The sequence below is a fragment of the Pinus tabuliformis genome, chromosome 1_1, assembly GCF_031772625.1.
Source record: "Pinus tabuliformis cultivar Carrire ecotype Pingquan chromosome 1_1, CPIR1, whole genome shotgun sequence".
NCBI lineage: Eukaryota > Viridiplantae > Streptophyta > Pinopsida > Pinales > Pinaceae > Pinus > Pinus tabuliformis.
In genome coordinates, this window is record NC_142297.1 from 609,374,735 (window position 1) to 609,395,067 (window position 20,333).

The 20,333-nt window shown below is 39.4% G+C and overlaps 1 protein-coding gene across 1 annotated transcript in view; it reads right to left on the minus strand.

Annotated features, from left to right (window-relative positions):
* The window catches only part of LOC149214753 (zinc finger matrin-type protein), a 209,884-nt gene extending 190,244 nt beyond the window's left edge, over nt 1–19,640 (minus strand). The window contains exons 1-3 of the mRNA XM_089392387.1: nt 19,236–19,640; nt 18,908–19,111; nt 18,257–18,336 (exon numbers count right to left, since the gene is read on the minus strand). Coding sequence (XP_089248513.1) covers nt 18,257–18,336; nt 18,908–19,111; nt 19,236–19,367 — 416 coding nt within the window. The 5' untranslated portion in view covers nt 19,368–19,640. The remainder of the gene's footprint in view (nt 1–18,256; nt 18,337–18,907; nt 19,112–19,235) is intronic.
* Between the last annotated feature and the right edge of the window lie 693 nt (nt 19,641–20,333).

Consider the following 20,333-nt stretch of genomic DNA (forward strand, 5'->3'; position numbering starts at 1 on the left):
TGAGTGGCAAATGATTGCCACAAATTAGAAAATTTGTTGTCTTTTCAAACAGGTAAATCTCAATGTACATTTTATCGATACCTCATTACATTTTATGAGAGATTCTTCAACGTAAATCACATAGAATATCATTTGTCGACGCGTTTCGAACCAACTAGTGTGGTTCATCGTCAGGACAAGTTGACGATGAACTAGTTGGTTGGAAACACGTCGACAATGATATTCTATGTGATTTACGTTGAAGAGTCTCTCATAGATTGATATGGATCACAGAAGCCTCAATTCGACAACCTCATTACATTTACCTTTCCAAGATCTTGAAATCAAAAGTATTTAACATGTTCTTAAGTTGATGGTAACTGGAAAGAAAGGGTATTGATGCACAGAACTGTGCTTTTGGTGTATTTTATACGGTTTTTAGACATGAACTTGACTGAACCTACTAAAACTCTAATTTCAAAACTGAATAGGAGCATTATTAAAATAGTAAATTCAGATACAGGAATGCACCATTTTGGAACTTCGGAATACAACTCCTAAAGCAGCATCCCCTTAGTCAATATCAGTGTTGCGGGGGAGCGCCCCACTCACCCTCAATCCCACTCCCAATCCACGCTCCGGGCGGGAGCGACTCGGGCGCAGGTCTGGAGCGCGCTCCCTTAAAAAAAAATGCTCCCTGCCTTTTCGGGAGCGTTTAGCCTTTCTTGCAAAAAAAAATTGCAGTAATATTCCAAATGCAATTTTTTTTCAAATAAACAAATAAGTTTTGAGTGGGGCAACTTAATGATCAAGCCTATGGCCCTAGTATTGGTATGTGATTCATGGTAATGTTAAATTATTAAAGTAAAAGGATGAAAATGAAGATTAAGGAGAAATTCAAAATCTAGCAGACTTATCAGTTTTTCAGGATTGCAATGTTTCCATTGAATTTTGTCATGTATTAGGGTATGGAACTCATATTTAATCAAGAGCACCAATCCCTCTATGTACCTTGATGTTAGTGACATTGGTTGTTGAACTCCTCTATCATGACCCTCCTAAAAATGTACGCATCACTCAAACAAAATCTTGACTTGACATGCTCTGCTTTTTCTATCTTATGTTAATGCTTAGAGGTTGATATTAATGACAAAGATCCCTATACAGATACAGAGGTAATGACAAAGATACCTCTAGATATTAATGCTTAGAGGGTGATATTAATGACAAAGATCCTGATTTTCCAACAAGACTAAAAAACTAGACATTTCTCGTGCTGGCAAGAGGCCCAAGCATAAGCAATAGATAATAGATTTACTTGTCGTTTCTAGTTCCTAGTAGTTTTTATAACTATTGACTCTTTCATATTTATTATTATATTTTTTTAAACAATATATGACAATTTAAGTTTGAAGTTGGCAATTATAACTCATTAGTAATGAATTATGAATATGATGCTTCATGAAAGTTGAAAGTTGTTTCATTTCATTTTATAACATTTCATTTCATCTTAGATATTATTTGTTGTAACGGTTACACTTAGCTTACAAGTACAACTTTGGTGATCAATGATAATAAATGTTATATATTGAACTTTGAAAGCTTGAAACTTTAAGATTGATGAATCACGAGACTCAATATGTTGTATGTTACTATGTTACTAACTTGTGGACGCGGTTGATGAAGATTATAACTTCTAGATGATTGTTGTTATATGGTTCAATCTATGTTTTTTGATGTTTTTTACATCTAATTCATAATTCTACATGTTTTTGTTGACATATATGTATCAAAATATAAAAATATAAAAAATATATATATTATATAAAAAATGCTCCAGGATTCGCTCCCAAACCGAGAGCTTTTGAAAATGTCGCTCCCGCACCCGTTTTCGCTCCCACTCCCCGCTTTTGCTCCCGCTCCCTAGTAACACTGGTCAATATGTTGGGAAAAAAGGACAAGATAATTTCGCATAGGTCAAATCACAGTCTTTGTTAAGGTCCTCGCCCTTTTTTTTAAATACATCTTAAATTTACGTAAAAGCAGTTACAAACAACAATTCAAGATTAGTACTAACTTCTAAGTATATGAGCAAGAGGTTAGTAGTTATGATCCTAACCCTTAATCATAGTACTATATTAATTATCTTTAATTACAGTTAAGCCAGCTTAGTAGAGTAGGAATGCTCACCTAACCCTCTTTATCTCCTATGTATACACCAAGGATACTTATTTGAATAATCATCTTGTGTTGTGTTTGGTTAGATTTTACTGGAAGGTTGCCCACTCGAAGTGGCCTTATTATTTAATGATTAATTCACTTGCTCAATTAGACTTCTCTTACGCTGATTTAGTTATTTGGTCCATAGCAATCTTCTTCGAATGGCTTGCCTTATCAAGAGGAGAAACAAAATGTTGCAGTAATCATTATCGGGATAATATCGGCGAGGGAAAAAAACGGGAAAAATCGGAAAAAATCGTAAAAATGAGGAAATAATCGGGAAAAAATCGTTAATTAAAATATTCAAATTTTTTAATATCTAAAGCATCTACAACATAAAGCAAATACCAGTGAAACATGAATCTCCGATCACTCGCAATTAATCACAAGTCAAACTCTGCTCTTCCCCCAAACGATCTGATTCAACTATGGGTGAGTCAAACTCGCGTTGACCATGTTTGACTCGTGGTCAACGCGGGTTTCACTTGCGACTCACTGATTAATTGCGATTTAGGCAACTAAGGTGATTTTCAGCCCTCAACTTGAGGGGCACGGGTTTTAACTTTTAGGGTTCCCACATTTTTCGTTGCGTAGTTTAGTTATGTTAAAAATTAAAAGTCGGTCTGTAATTGACTTTTCTCACTTGCTCAGGCCTACAACTCATACGTCGTGAAGGTAATAGAGGCATGGTTTCAGTTTCAATTTACTCCACGTAATAGAGTCGTAGTGTAATAGAGGCGTAGTGTGCAGTGTGCTCCATTGTAGCTTCAACATGTGCTTGGTCAGAGATTTTGGTAGCAAACCATTATCGTATCATTTTAGCAGCAATCAAGAGATTTCAGTTACTGTTTTTTTACTGATTAGTATGCAGTATTTTATAAACTTTTAGAAGCAGATGCTTCTGGTTCGATGTAGTCACAGGTTAGGAGTCAAGACCTAGTACTTTGGATCATGTTTGGACTCATAACATATATGAGATAGTTATTCATTCATGATATTTTGGACATCTATTGATATTATGCATTGTTTGGACATGGCTTTATTGAATATCAATGAAAAATGTTTTTTTTTTTTTTTAATTCAAAATGTGTATATCTTAAATTATTGAATTCACAGATTTTTTCCCGTTTTTCCCTGATCCGATTAAAACTTTTCGCTCTTTTGCCTCGCCGATTTATTGTCGATTCCGAGTCTGGCAACATTGATAAATACATTGACACATAAATATGATAAAAGAACTAGTATATAAGATGTGTAGTATCATTTCTAGTGCTACATCACACATAACAGTGAATCATGTCCTGAATAGTCAATCCTAACTCCTGAGTCCCAACTCAGCCTCAAAATATCAACAAAAAATATAATAATGTATCTCATATCATGAGTCATAATGTCATATACAATGAAATGAACCAAATAACTAATACCTTTCCCTCTAGATGTAGATGTTGGTGGAGTTGGCAGGGGACTCTGCTGTGCTCTAGACGCTGAAGAACTAGGAGCTACAGGAGGTAGACCACGTCCTCTTACTAGTGACAGGGGTAGCCTAGGTAGGTTGTGTCACCTCCTCGTCAAAAAATCGGCCCAAAAAAAAAAAAAAAAATCAAGATTTTTTCCCAAAAAATCGCGCTTTTTTCGTAATATTCGCAATAATTTCAAGTTATCACGATTTTTTGCGAAAAAATTCACGTAATAATCGGGCAATAATATTGCCATTTTCAAAAAACCGCGATATCGCGATTTTCGCAACACTGAAACAAACATCTCTTTATGCTGATTTGGTTATTTGGTTCGTGACAATCTGCTTACAATGGATTGCTTTATCAAGAGGGAAAACAAACTATGAGAACCTGATCAAACATATAGATCAAACCATAGTTTTAAAAACCACACAGTCTAAATCAGAATCCAATCAAACCAGCCAGTCAGATAGGGCACCAGCCAATGAACGAGTAGAAAGATCCAATTGGAGGGCTAGTTTGTACCGATTAGGTACCAAACTGATCAATTTGGTATCTAACCGGCCAGTTCCAACCATAAACAACCCGGTTAGATCTCACATGCATGAGGGAGTCCAGGAACCCTGATGGCGGTTTTTCAGGTGCTTTTGAAGGAAACTAGGGGTTTTTTTCCTCCCAAAACAGCCCCCCTCAACCATAAAAGCAACCCTCCCCTTCCTAAACCCTAAACCTAAACAAAAAACCTAACTCAACCCTAGCAATGTTAGCAACCAATGGTAATGTTATATTCTTAAAGTAAAAGTGACATCACTTTTACTAATTTTTAACATTACCATTAATTGTTTCAGAATGTCTAAAGAGTGGTTCCAACCTCATTGGATTTCATATAGAGAAACTAGAAATTTAGATTTCGCTCAAAATCCAGCAGACTTAACAATTTTTAGGATTTCGGGGTTTGGGGTTGATCCGGATTTAAATAGGAACGCAACAAATTACAGAGATAACCATAAATGCAGCAGAAATAATAATTCATTTCATTAATGTAAAATACTGAGTTATGCTTACAAACAGAATGGAAATAAACTAGCTCGAGCGATTGTAGCTTATCTCTGAGAAGAGAAGTGGCGGCTACATGCCTCTGAACTGTGTTACAATGAGGCCCAAAGGCCTATTTATTATTGAGAAACAATGGAAAACCCTAAACATCCGAAAACCTAACCCTAGGTGATGAAACGCCAAACTATGGGCCCCGTTTGGGTAAATTGGTACATCAACTTCCCGGGGTCGTAACTTTGGCATACGATCTCCATTTGACGCACACAATACCTCATTAGAAAGATCTATCGTTTAAGGCCTCAAAACGGCTCTGGAAGTTCAGGACCCAAAAAATTGCCAAAAATAGTAAATTGTGCTACAAATAAGGAAACTAAAAAACTGAAAGAAACAATGGTGGGGATCCAAGTGGAATAGGTGGGTGGCCACCAATATCCACCTGGATCATTCCTCCCCCCTTAGGAAGCAATCGTCCCCATTGCGTTGAGTGCCTCCATGAGATGGGGAAACTTCTCACTGAACTTGGTCCTTGGTGAGTTGTTCTGCAATCTCTGATGTGTCCAGTAATGGTGGGAAGCATGGTTGAGGGCAGTCCACATTGAACACTCGGTGTAAGCCAAGGAATGGGGGAATGTTGTGCTCCAAAGAATTGTTTTCCACAGCCTTGGTAATGGTGTAAGGACCATATCGGAGTGGTATGAGTTTCCGATGGGCTCTTGTAAGGCATTCTTTCTAGAATGGAGTGGCAATATATCGGCCCATTGGGTAGAGGTGCTCTGGGAGTCAGATCGAACAAATGCTTGACCTGACAGTGCAATGGTACCCCTGTGGGTGAGGAGAAGATGTTCATGTCTTCTTTCATGACCGTATCCACCTGCTTCTGCTGCGTGGAGGAACCCTTCCTGAGGGCCATGGATGTGGCTATGATCTTCCCCTTACTTTGTGTTAATTTATGGTATGTTCTATGCTTAATGCATTTTACTTCATAGTTCAATTTCTTCTTATTAGCCATTGTTTAGCAATCACATTAACATAAAGTAAAATGTTGATAGAACATTGATAGATCGACAGAAAACAAGCCAAGACAAGAGACACCATATGTGGCAGCTAGCTAGGGACAAACCCCAATGTGGAGAAACCCTTTGATCAATTCTTCTATAATCTTTAATAGTTCAGCAGAGAGAAATAGTACAAATACATAAATCTGTAATTTTATGACAACAGCAACAAACCCTAACCAGCAAAGTCAAATCTGGTCAAAACAAGATAGTATTGACCTCCAATCAGCTTGGTCAATATCCCAGTCTACTAGCCTTCCAACAGCAAGAAGAGGCAGCTCATAGAGAGTCTGAAAAACCGAGTCAAATGCAATCAATTGAAGTCAACCTGCTGCCACAAACTAGGGCAGTCAACGTTGGTCAAACCAGAGGTCAGAATGCCTCGATTTTCGTGCCAAAATTTGCGGCCTGCCTAGGAGAGACAGCCACACCAAAACCGCACTCCTGAAATGCCCACGCTGGTCAACGTTGGTCAAAGATACATCTGCAGCCCTGCGTCCTCAAATCTTCGTCCTCCTTCCTTGTCCTTCTGCGTCCTCCTTCTTCCCACGTGTGAGTTGCTCCTTGTGTGTAAACCCAATCATTTAAGGAGAAAAGAATGTGAGAGATGAGATGAGTGAATAATGCCTCAACCTATCTTGTATTTATATGAAACATTGAGCATGTGTGCCACATATTTAGCTGCTGGCTGACCTTGACAATTTGTCAAGTAAATACAAATAAATTCATATCTCCATAAATACTTCTCGGAATCGGATGATCGTTAGATCAATCCTACACCTCTCGGCGAGAGGAATCAAGGAAAAATATTTGCTGCCATAAATAAGATGACCCACATGGAGTTTGGCCCTAGTTGCCAATTTTAACACTCCCTCTCAACTAGGGAGAACTCCATTAGCTAATCCATCTGATCGTCGATACTATCTCTGCCATCAAATGCATTGCTCTGCACTGCTCGGCTCTACTTTGCTGAACTATGAAGAAGAAGAAATGATCGAGGATGTATCATACAATCCTCCACTGACCCGAAGTTAGTGCCAGAGAGCGTGTCATACCACTCTTACTGATCCCATATCAGTGCCAGAAGAGAATGTCTCAAAACCACTCATACTGATCCCAGATCAATGGAGGACATCCTAGCATAGGGAGTGCGGTAGATACAATGATGCATCCATCGATAGTACTACTATGGTCCCTAACCCCATTTCCCTACTCATTGGCCAAATGAGAGGTACTTCCCATGAGTCCCAGACTACATGGGTAGGATGCCTCGGCAAGAGAACTAATCATCCTGTCCATAAGTCGCCACAGGGTATCACTAGGGACGGTTGAACCATTCACCTTGTGCACAGCGCACCACTAGGGGAGGTTGAGTCGCCCTATGGTCGCTTGTCGCTCCAAGAAGTACCCCAAGCCCCTTGGAGCTCCCAGAGCTCAGTGTATGCATCATACACGACCCTCATAAGAGGGTCTCTCAACGACACCAAGTCGTTCTCGGAAAGTCAAGAATTTGACCTTTCCTAGGGGCTTCGTCAGAATGTCGGCGACCTGCTCATCTGTACCGATATGTTGGAGCCTTATTGCTCCCTATTGTACCATATCCCGAATAAAGTGGTACCTAATATCAATATGTTTGGAGTGATCATAAAATAAGGGATTCTCTGATAAACGAATCCCACTCTAGTTGTCACATAGGATCATGGTAGTATCCAGTGTATATCCAAACAGCTCATTGAAAAGCTTCCGCAACCAGACAGCCTCACAAGAGGCCATACTCGCAGCAATGTACTCTGCCTCAGTGGTGCTCAAAGCCACTGATTTCTGCTTCCTGCTCATCCAGGATATCGAGGTAGATCCCAAAGAGAAACAGCACCGGGAAGTGCTCTTTCGGTCCACCACACTACCTGCCCAATCAGCATCGGTATATCCATGTAGTCTCACAGCTCCAGCAGTGTATCTCAACCCATGAGTGATTGTGCCATGAAGATATCTCAATAGATTCTTGGCACCAATCCAATGTGAGTGGTGAGGCTCAACCATATGTTGACTCAACGTGTTGACTGCAAAACATATATCCAGACGGGAGTTCACCAAGAACATCAATGCTCCGATGAGTTGACGATAATCGATAGCATTTTGTAAAACAGGTCCAGTAGCACTACCGCTTAACTTCTTGAAGTCAAGCTCCATCGAGGTAGTCACGGGCTTGCAGTCAACCATACTGAATCTCTCCAATATCTCCACCACATATTTTCCTTGAGATAGGAAAATCTCTCTTGGCTTCTGCCAGACTTCCAGTCCTAGGAAATAGTGCATCAGTCCTAGGTCCTTCATCTCAAACTCAGAAGCCAACTCCCTCTTACATTTGTGAATGAGAGGGTCTGCACCTGTTAGTACAGCACCAATATGAGAGGCTTAACATCTTCAACCTTAAAATAAAGGTTTGGGTCGGCTTCACTCCTAGTGAACCCCAACTTCATCAAGTAGCTATCGATCCTCTCATACCAAGCTCGAGGTGCTTGCTTCAGCCTATAGAGGGCTTTCTTCAACCTGCACACGTGAGATTCTCGATCATGAATCTCAAATCCTTCGGGTTGTTCCACATAGACTTCCTCTTTGATCGAACCATACAAGAATGAGGTCTTGACATCCATCCTTGCGTAGCTGCAAGGGCTATGATCAAGCGGATGGTGGTGTATCGGGTAACAGGTGCAAATAGCTAGTCATAATCTATACCTTCCTTTTGAGAGAAGCCGCGAGCGACAAAACAAGCCTTATACTTTTCAACACTTCCATCAGCGCCATGCTTTATCTTGTAAAGCCATTTCGAAGTGACAATTGTTTTGTCCTGGGGTCTAGGAACCACATCCTAGACATCGTTCTTCATGATGGACTCGTATTCCTCAGTCATAGCATCCTTCCATACTTGATGCTTGACAGCTTCTGCGAACGATAAAGGCTCATTTTAAATGATCGTGCTCATAATGGTCAAGTATCCCTGATACGTGGTCGGCTTCTTACTTTCACGGAAAGTCCCTCTGGGTGCAATGTGTCCTTCGGCATCATCAAGTGTCCCCCTGAGCCATGAAGGCCTCTTCCTAGAAGAGGAAAGCTCTTGCGAAGGGGGATCAATAGGATCCATAGGTTCTTCCACATCGGGCATCGTCTCTTCTTCCTTTTCCTCTGGTTTCTTGGTGTCATCTTCTTTTGTCTTCCTTAGAATAGGAAGATTGTCAACTTTGCTAAGAGCCATATCTTCGTCGAAGGTGACATCATAGCTAATCTTGACTTCCCTTTGACCAGCCACATAGATTCTATAGCCCTTAGTATTTTCGCTATAGCCCACAAAGATTCCCTTCTTACTAGATGCACCCAATTTATTCCTTTTCTCTTTCGACACATGAAAATATACAGGACTTCCAAAAATTCTAAAAAGAGATACATCAGGTTTCTCACCAGTGAACATCTCTTCGGGAATCTTGGAACCCAATGCTTGATGAGGGCATCGGTTGTACATATATGGCGGTATTCGCAGCTTCGGCCCATAGAAACTTCGGAAGCCTTTGATCATAGAGCATAGCACAGACAGCTTCCATAATCATACGATTCTTCCTTTCCACCACACCATTCTGCTCAGGAGAATATGGTGTTGTGGTCTCCCTCTTAATGCCAACCTCTTTGCAAAAGTCATGGAACTCATTGGATTCATATTCAGTCCCATTATCAGTTCTTAAGATCTTGATCTTTCTTTTTAGTTTGATTCTCGATCAAGGCTTTGAAGTGATGAAACCAGGAGAACACTTCAACCTTCTTTTTCAAGAAGTATATCCAAGTCTTGCGAGAATAATCATCTATAAAAGTGAGGTAATATAAATATCCTCCCAAAGAGTTTACAGGCATCATACCAAATATGTCGGAGTGAACCAACTGCAATATATCGGAGGCCTTGCTATGGTTTGAGGGGAATGGTGCCCTATTTAGTTTTTCTTCGGCACATCCCGGACATACACCTTCTTGCTCTAACTTAAACTCGGGCATCCCTATTACCATTTGTCTCACATCGAGTAGAGCCTTATAATGAAGGTGGGCAAACATCTAGTGCCATAGTTCGGACTAAAGAGATGTGTCACGGGTCATGACTCCCAACGGACTTCCTTCGACTTGATATAGAAAGTCAACTCGAAACCCAAGAGTGAAAGCATCTTTAAAATACCTTTTCCATATACATACCTTGCCATGGATGAAGGCCACCTTGTAGCCTTTGTCTCCCATTGCCGAAATGGATACCAGGTGTTTCTTGAGATGAGGTACATACAGGACTTCTTGCAAATGAATTGTATTACCCTGATTCAATTGTAGAGTAACATTTCCTAAGCCTTTCACGGGATATTTGGAGTTGTCTCCAAGAATAATTTCCAGGTTGGTCTCATTCTCTATCAAATTAGAGAGAGCTTCTTTGTAACCAATGAAGTGCCTTGAGGCACCACTATCAATGAGCCAATTTCCCAACGAGTCTGAAGGAGAAGTTGTAGAGAGCGTCGCTGTCAAATAATATTCATATTGCTTATTATTAACAACGTTAGATTCATACCTGGAGTTTCTTGCCTTCTTAGAGGGTTGGCCCACTTCCTTGATTTCCGACATTCCTCTTTCCTTTGCCATTGAACCTGCCCTTCCTTTGATTGTTGTAGGAATTGCCTCGGGAGTGATTTTGATCATCTTCATGAGATGTGCCTTTTCTGTCAGGACACTCCTTTGCATAGTGGCCCATTTTGTTACAAACGTAATATCTTCCTTTCCTTCCACCTTTTGATCCGGTCTTTCCTTTAGATTTCGACCCGGAATTATTTCTCCTTTTAGCCTGAGAAGAGAAAGCAGTGGGATTGCCTCTAAATGCAGGCATTTCCTGCTCTTCCATGCTTGTCTCTTCTTGAATGCATCTTGCCATCAATTCCTCAAATCCTGGAATTACATTATTGTTGAGAAGAGTGGTTCTAAATATATACCATTCAGATGGGAGCCCTCCAAGAGTTGTGACGGTCAGTTCCCTGTCAAGAACGACTTCCCCAATCGATAGGAGATCATTCTTGATCTCGATGATCCTTAAGAAGTAGGCTTGCATATTCTCATCTTTGCCCTTCTTAATTTCCTTCAGCTTATTTCTAAGGAACAAAACTTGATTTGCATCGCTAACTTTAAATAAGCTTACCAGTCTATCGTAGATTTCCTTGGAGGTGGTCAACTTGAAAATGTAGGCCACCAGACGATTGTCGATAGAGACCCGGATGATCTTCTTTGCTTTGACTTCACCCTTGGTCCACTTGTTTCTTGCAACAACAAATGCATTTGATGGAGGCTCAATGATTCTGCCTCTCACATGGTCCAACACTTCCTGTTCTTCCAATGTCAAATCAAGAGACATCTTCCATCCGTGATAGTCAGACTTCTCACAGAGCTTGTCTTCAGCGAGGAAGTGCGATGAGGACTCCATGAAGTCTTTAAGATTGCTTCAACAGCCTTCGGTGATTGTTCTTTCTCTTGCTCTTACTCGGGCTTTGTCTTCACCTCAGCTCCGATACCATGTTAATTTATGGTATGTTCTACGCTTAGTGTAGTTTACTTCAATTTCTTCTTATTAGCGATTGTTTAGCAATCACATTAACATAAAGTAAAATGCTGATAGAACATTAATAGATCGACAGAAAACAAGCCAAGACAAGAGACACTAGATGTGGTGGCTAGCCAGGGACAAACCCCAATGTGGGGAAACCCTTTGATCAATTCTTCTATAATCTTCAATAGTTCAACAAAGAGAAATAGTACAAATACATAAATCTGTAATTTTATAACAGCAGCAGCAAACCCTAACCAGCAAAGTCAAAGCTGGTCAAAACAAGATAGTATTGACCTCCAATCAGCTTGGTCAATATCCCAGTCTACTAGGCTTCCAACAGCAAGAAGAGGCAGCCCATAGACAATCTGAAAAACCCAGTCAAATGCAGTCAACTGAAGTCAACCTGCTACCACAAACTAGGGCAGTCAATGCTGGTCAAACCAGAGGTCATAATGCCTCAGTTTGCGTGCCAAAATCTGCGGCCTGCCTAGGAGAGACAGCCACACCAAAACTGCACTCCAGAAATGCCCACACTAGTCAACGCTGGTCAAAGATACATCTGCAGCCCTGCGTCCTCAAATTTGCATCCTCCTTCCTTGTCCTTTTGTGTCCTCCTTCTTCCCACGTGTGAGTTGCTCCTTGTGTGTAAACCCAATCATATAAGGAGAGAAGAATGTGAGAGATGAGATGAGTGAATAATGCCTCAACCTATCTTGTATTTATATGAAACGTTGAGCATGTGTGCCACACATTTAGCTGTTGGCCGACCTTGACAATTTGTCAAGTAAATACAAATAAATTCATATCTCCATAAATACTTGTCGGAATTGGATGATCATTAGATCAATCCTACACCTCTCGACGAGAGGAATCGTTGTTTAGATAATCTTCGGCAAAATCACATAACCAATCTTTTGTCGACGCGTTTCGAACCAACTAGTGTGGTTCATCGTCAGGACAAGTTGAAGAACCAATCCGGCTTAGCTTGATTAAATAGAGTGTGCAGAGACTCCAACAGCTATAATGCTAACGGCTAATTTTGACCTAATGATCCTGGTCAAACCCCTAAAATAGTTAATTAATATTTCTCGAAATAGGTAAAAAAAGGAATTCATTTGTTAATTAAAAATAGATAAATTATTATTATTATCTCAAATAATAAGAGAATTCATAGTATAATATTAATATTTTAATTATAATGGTCATTAATAAATTATATCTCATAATATATATTAAATAATCTATTTTAATATTATTCCAATATAATTTAAATACAAGTAAAAGGTAATCAATCACTATTATTTTTAGAATTTAGTTACACTAGTTAATTGTGTAATAATTATTTAATGGTCCTTGGTAAGTTAGATCTTCATTATTTTGTTTTCTAGAATATATCATATTTATTATTTAAATATAATGGTCCATTAAGATAATAAGTTATATAAAATAATATATGTTTATTAAATAATCTATATCTACTTAATAATCTATAATTCCAAACAAATTGTTAAATCAATATTATTCCTAGAATTTAGTTACAATAGGTACATACCATAATTTAGGGTTGTTAAAGCCAAGTTTATTAATAATAGTATAACTAATATTATTGGTATATCATAATTTATCCTTTAAACCTAATGGTCAAATAATCAATATTAGTTCAATATTTATTAAATTCAATAAAATATTAAAGGTAACTAAGACCTTAGGTAAATATATTATTACTTACAAGATAAATACCATAATTTAGGGTTGATAAAGTCCATGTTTATTACTATAACTAATATTATTGGTATATCATAATTTATCCTAATGGTCAAATTTTTATTAATAATCAACATTTATTCAATATTTATTTATTCCAAAAAATATTAAAGTTAACTATGTCATTAAGGTTTAAAAAGGGGTTTTTTAGACATTAGTTAAAGGGAAACTCAATTCTAAGGTTATAATAGACATAATTAGAAATGTATAAATAATGAAATTATGGAAAAAACAAATCTAATCAAATATGCCCAATAGTATCATAAACAGGTTAAGGTTAATACAATAATTAGCCCGAAATTAATTCATAACTTATTAATGACTCAAATACTCCATAATAATAGGACAAAACTGCCAAAAGAAAAATTAAAGGAGGGGGCAGACAAAAACCCTAAGACCTAACAAAAAGGGAATGAGGAGGCTAGGAAGACAAGGCTGGGACCCAGCAACTGCTAATCTTCCAGCCATCATCCCTATTAAGATTGTTCGGCCTTTTCTCAATCTCCAGGGCCTCTCTAAATTTGCGATGGTGAAACTGCGCAATTTTGGCAATGACTTGAGCCTCCTCTATACATACATGATGCATAGTCTTTCCCGCATGCTCAGCCAGGGCTGAGGACTTGGTCCTCCCATGTCTTAAGTCAGCCGAATGCTCGCTAATCCGCTGATTGATAGAGCGACCAGTCTCACCAATATAAGGGGTCCCACAGGAACACGGAATGACATAGACGCCCTTCATGTCCTTAGGGTCAATCGGGTCTTTCACAGACCTGAGGGATCCACGGATAGTATTGAGAGGTCTAAAAGTTGCGGGCACATCATACTTCCTCAGAATCCTCGCAATCCTGTCCGTGGTTCCTTGGATGTAAGGAAGGTTCACACCCATGCTATGATCATTAGGAACCCTTCGGATTGAAGGCTCCTTCTTGGCCCTGAGGAAGGCTTTTTGACCGAGGTGCCTATTGTAACCATTCTTCTCAAAGACTTCTAGGAGGTGAGCCTTCTCCGTTTCCAGGCTCTCCTTATCCGAAATTCTAACAGCACGGGTGGCAAGCGTGCTAAGAACCCCTAACTTCTGAGCGGGGAAATGATGCGAAGAAGCATGCAAGTATTGCTCAGTATGCGTCTTCTTTCTATACACCTGATGAGAAAAGGAACCATCCACCTTCTTAGAGATGAGAACATCCAAGAACGGAAGACAACCATTATCTTCTTTTTCCATCGTGAATTTAATGGCGGCGGATTGGTTATTGAGGTGACTGAAGAAACGATCCAGCTCGTCAGGACCATGAGACCAGACAACACCAGTGTCATCAACGAATCTTTTCCAAAGCTTTGGTAAGAGACGAGAGGAGGCCAAAGCCTTAGACTCAAACTCCTCCATGAAGAGATTAGCGACGACAGGGGACAAGGGGGAGCCCATGGCAACTCCGCAAGTCTGCTCATAGAATTCTCCCTCGAAGCTGAAAAAGGTAGAGGTAAGGCAAAGCTCAACTAACTTAGCCGTATCAGGGTCAGTTAGCTTATTAATTACCTTCATGGCCTCATTGATAGGAATGCAAGTATAAAGAGAGACCACGTCGAAACTTACCAAAATGTCCTCGGGTTCAAGATTAATTTTCTTAAGATCCTCAATAAAAGAAGCTGAGTCTTTAACGAAGGACTCAGTCTGCCCGACCAAGGGTCTCAACTTTGCAGCGAGGAACTTGGCCAGAAACTTGGAGAGGAATCAACGAAAAATAACAGCTGCCATAAATAAGATGACCCACATGGAGTTTGGCCCTAGTTGCCAGTTTTAACACTTTGAGAGCGAACCAAAAAGAAAATGAATTTCCTAGTCTGGGAGATGATCTTACTGGATTTCTTAGCAGAGATAAAAGAGGTGGCGATAGGCGGTGCTACCTCCGGTATCCTGTACAACTTATTTCCCAAAGTAACAATAACAGCGCGAGGCCTTGACTCATACACAGCATTTCGCTTCCACAAGTATGGTTGGCCTAATAATACATCACAAATATCACAAGAGGAGCAACATCACACAATACCTCATCTGTGAAGGGCTTGATGCTGTACAGAAGGTAGCACTGATGTCGAACTCGGAGATCTCGTCCTTGGTGAAGCCACCTGATATTGTACGACTGTGGGGGTGGTGTAGTCGGTAGGCCCAACCGCTTCACGACCTCCGCTAAAATGAGGTTCTTTTGGCTCCCACTGTCAACAATGAATTGCAGCGGAGAACCCTTCACCCACATTTGTGAGTAGAAAAGACGCTCCCCCTCCTCTGGATCTTCGGGTTCCTTCTTTTGGATCTTCATAGTGGCAAAAGTGGTGTTGGGCTCCGCATCAATGATCTGCTTCCCTTTGTCATTCCTCTTGTCAGGTTCTGACTCAGGGTTGGTACATGCATCTGATTCTAAAGCCTTCAACTCGGCCGCTAAGCACTGCTTGGTCCGACACTCACTTATGTTGTGAGTGGGGCTCTCATGGAACTCGCACCACTTTCCTGTGTCCTTCTTTGACTTCGTGGTGTTGTTCTTTTCTTGTGGCTTCGACGGGTTGTCTTGGGTCACACCGTCTTGGCTTTGTCCTTGGTTTTGCGGTTTGGGGAAGCCTTTCCCTTGCTTCGGATTCGTGGATCCAAAGTCTCGCTTCTTCTGTTTAAACTTCTGCTCGATCTTGACAACGTATCAGTATGTCGTGTCGAGCGAGGAGATGTCCAGGAACTCCATCTCGTCCTAGATGTATCTATGTAGGTAGTCGCGGTACTTGAGTACCAAATGTTTCTCAGAATCCTTGATGCCTAACTTCATGCGCAAGGTATGAAAAACATTGGTGAACTTCGACACATCTTGGTCCCTTCCCTGCCGTAGCGTGGTCCACTTTATGTATTTGTCGTCATAGCTCCTGACAAGGTAGTACTGCTCCTTGATGGCATACCGGAACGAATTCCAAGTGGGAGCGGCTTAAAACAGTGAGTTTGTACTTTCATCCTTATGCTCACAGTAGGTTTCCCACCAATCCTTGACGTGGGGGGCTGCTTTGAGAAGAGCGAAAGTAATCTTTTCCCCACTGGAAAAATCATGAACAAAGAAATACCCTTCTAGCAGATTTAACGATTTTTCTATAACATCTGCATCTATCTGACCCTCAAATATGGGGATTTCAAAGTTAGCTTGTACCTTAAAGGGTGTGGCGTTTCCAGAGTAGCTGCTGGAAGTAGATGTGTTGCCCATGGGTAGCCGCTGAAGGATCTGGGCAAAGTTGTCCATCATCGTGTTCCTTTGTCGCTCAAGGGCTTCTTCGAACAAGATTTTGATAGGATCTCCTACCCCTTCGTCTTTCTTTTCATCCGCCATGGAAAGTCGTGAAAGCCGTCGGGATTTGCAAGGTTGGTCTTGCAAAGGTTTGACCAGTTCAAGCCCTAACTCCTTATATCCCAACCTCGTTGGGGACATGCAAAGAAAAATAGAGAAAGAGCAGACCGCTCTGATACCACTAATCTGGATTTGGATAGGAATGCAGCAAATTACAAAGATAACCATAAATACATAGATGCAGCAGAAATAGTACTTCATTTCATTAATGTAAAATACTGAAATATGCTTACAAACAGAATGGAAATAAACTAGCTCAGGCGATTGTAGCTTATCTCTGAGACGAGATGTGGTGGCTACATGCCTCTGAACTATGTTACAATGAGGCTCAAAGGCCTATTTATTGTTGAGAAACAATGGAAAACCCTAAACATCCGAAAACCTAACCCTAAGAGATGAAGCGCCAAACTATGGGCCCTGTTTGGGTAAATTGGTACATCAACTTCCCGGAGTCGTAACTTTGGCATACGATCTCTGTTTGACGCGCACAATACCTCGTTATAAAGATCTATCCGAGGACTACAACTTTTGATTGAGCAACATCGATCTACGAACCATGTTGCTCTCTATTTTCCCAAAAAACGTTGTTTAGGGCCTCAAAACGGCTCCGGCACTTCAGGCCCTAAAAAACTGCCAAAAATAGTAAATTGTGCTACAAATAAGAAAACTAAAAAACTGAAAGAAACAATGGTGGGAGTCCAAGTGGAATAAGAGGGTGGCCACCAATATCCACCTGGATCAAGGGTATTGCAATGTTTCCATTTGATTTTGTCATGTGTGAGGGTATGGGATTGGCATTTGATCAAGAGCATGAAGCCCTTATGTATCTTAATGTCGGCGGTATTGATTGTTGAACTCCATTGATGTTGGTGGTATTAATTGTTGAATTCTTCTACCATGGCCTTAACAAAAATGTGCCCTTCACTCAAAGCAAAATAATTGGTTAGGCATGCTAAGCTTTTTCTACCATATTATAAGGTTTTGGAGATGAACCCTTACTCAAACCAAAATCATTGGTTAGGCATGTTAAGCTTTTTCAATTTCTACCATATTAAGTTTGAAGACTTTCAGCAAGATGATGTTTATGTAGCTCTTGCTGATGATCCCATTTCTAGTATTGGTGAATTGGAGATAAGTTTGATGAGTGATCATGTTGATAGTGATTTGCAGTAGGCCATTGGCCCAATAACTTGTAAGTTGTAGCATTGTTTTTGGACTCTGGAGGCCACTTGGAGTTTCGTTGATTTTTGTTTTTGATATGTATTGCACTCTATGTCATGTTAATATATTAACCCTTACATGGTATATGGATGAGCAAACTTTGCATATTTTGTCTCTACTGGTTTGGAATTATGGTTTGAAATCTTAAAAATAATTTTTTTCATTAAAAATTAATTATTTTATGTATTTTTTTCAAGTCTGGTCCATTGAATCCAGTTTCATTCAGTTCCGGTTAGAATCCCAGTTAGATAAGTGACTGGTTCGAAAACCTGTTCCAGTTTTTAAATCAAAACCTTTCCTAAACCCAGTGCGAAGAATCAAAACAAACAGGAAAATAATAAATAGCTTCCATTATTTATCTGCCAGTGCAAAGCAGCCATCATTGAGAGCCGAGATATGTTTTAACAGGACGAACAATGGAAATACACCCTAGAAACCAGTTATAGGGGAAACACCACCTGTTTTGGAAAGAACACTTAAACTTTACAACAACAAAGTCAACAGAAAACTAACCTTATGTAAGGAGATAAATAGACAATAGCATAGACCAGATACCGTTGTCTGCCCGTATCGAGCCAGGCGAACACCCAACTCTGCATGTAAAATAAAACATAACAAAATCACTCATAACCTAAGCATGTAATTTTATGTCAAATAAATTCTTGCAATTACTAAGGATATCTGAATTTGAAACATGTTGACACAGTTGGAGCCATTACACCATTATATAAACCCATATTGGCGTGCCTATGGGCATATATACATATGGTTTTCGGGTACACCCATATGGGTTTTATATAAGGGTGTAACGGCACCAACTATTTCAGCATGCTTCCAAAATGGTCATAGGGTTTGTTTCAGCATATATGTTTGACTTATTTGGAAGCATGTTGAAACAAACCCTGTGACCTATTTGGAAGCATGCTGAAACAGTTGGTACCATTACACCCTTATATAATACCCATATGGGTGTACCTGAAAGCCATATGAGTTTGACGTAAACATATACATATACTCGTATGGGTTTGAGACACATCCATGTAGGTTTTGATATGTGTGTGGAGTGTGTGAAACCCATATGGGTGTTCCTGACACCAGGCCATTTATAACTCAAAATTAACTAAAAACATATGTTTTGTTTTTTGAGAAAGAAAATATGGTTACCAGCCAATTGAAAAGGGGAATAAAGCTTATAATGCCCATGGCTGCATATCTCACATCTTCCATGCTTTCCCCATCTTCATCGTTACTCTTATCCCGAACAGGGAAGACAATAGAGTTCAGAACACAAGTTCCAATCGCTATGGCCAATGGGGCATCATGTGACAGTTCTGATCGGCATTGCACAGTTTTGATCTTGGGCCAATCCTTATTGATTCAAGAATAATGGAATGATAGGTATCAATTAAAAACAGTTCTGGTACTGTAAACACAAACAAATGAATAAAATATATTAGAACTCTAACGAAAAAAAAAATTATGAAAAGCATACCTTGATTCGACCATTAGTCGATGTGAAGCGTTGCAAATACAAAGTAGAAGGGCCAACGAAGGAGCTTCGGAATGTCTTGTTCAGCCTGGATCCCTGAGGTGGTAACGCATGCCATTGCTGAAGGGAGATCATGTTTTCCCAAATGGGTCGGTAACACAGCGTTCCGTATATACCATTGAATTCTCTCAATCCTTGCAACCTTACTAGGTATCCATCACAGAACAAAATGGACTACAGAACTCCGAGATGGGATATTTATTGTTTATTCAGAATTGTGTTAATACCGTTGAGAATGTTGTTCCAACAATTTTGCTATGGAGACAAATATTATTTTTACTTTTCATCAGTACCTGCGATCGAGTTTTGGGCGTCAGTGGTTGCTGGACAGAAAAAGACTTGCCAATATAGCTTATGGTCGCTAAGGTTTCGACGAAATAATTATTAAATTCTTATGGTCGTGGGGTTTTAATTAAATAATTATTAATTTTTTAGTTATATCACTTTTAAGGCCAACCATATATATATATATTTCATTACGAAATAAGGAATAATTTAGATGTGTCATGTGAAATGGTTATTAGTGTGAATATATATGGCATTGTAAGTGGATTTGTTATTAACTTTAATGTATATGGTATTGTAAATAGTTAGATGTGGATAGAATAATGTAATTATATAAATTAAATGGTTGGTAATATCTGTAAATATTAATAATTATTATTATAATAAATCAAACAATTACAAATTGAATGAATAAGTTATGGGCAAGGATTATTACTTTTTTATATTTAAATTTTGTTTTATTTAAAACTTTATTTTAGAAGTAACATTGGTGTGTGGATTATTACATTTTAAGTTTTAAAATTGTTGTTTGTTTAAAACTATTGTTTATCGCATCTTTGTAGATGTAATCGTGTTATATCTAAAAAAATGATAACATTACTCTTAGGTTTGGAAACCCTTTTCTTAACAGGTTTTATGCGGCAACTGCCTACAGCCCTCGATTCGAAAACGAAAATGCAATAGTTGCCTACAGATTTTGGTTCGAAAACAAAAACACAACGACTACCTATAGGCCTCTATTCGAAAAAAGGAAAT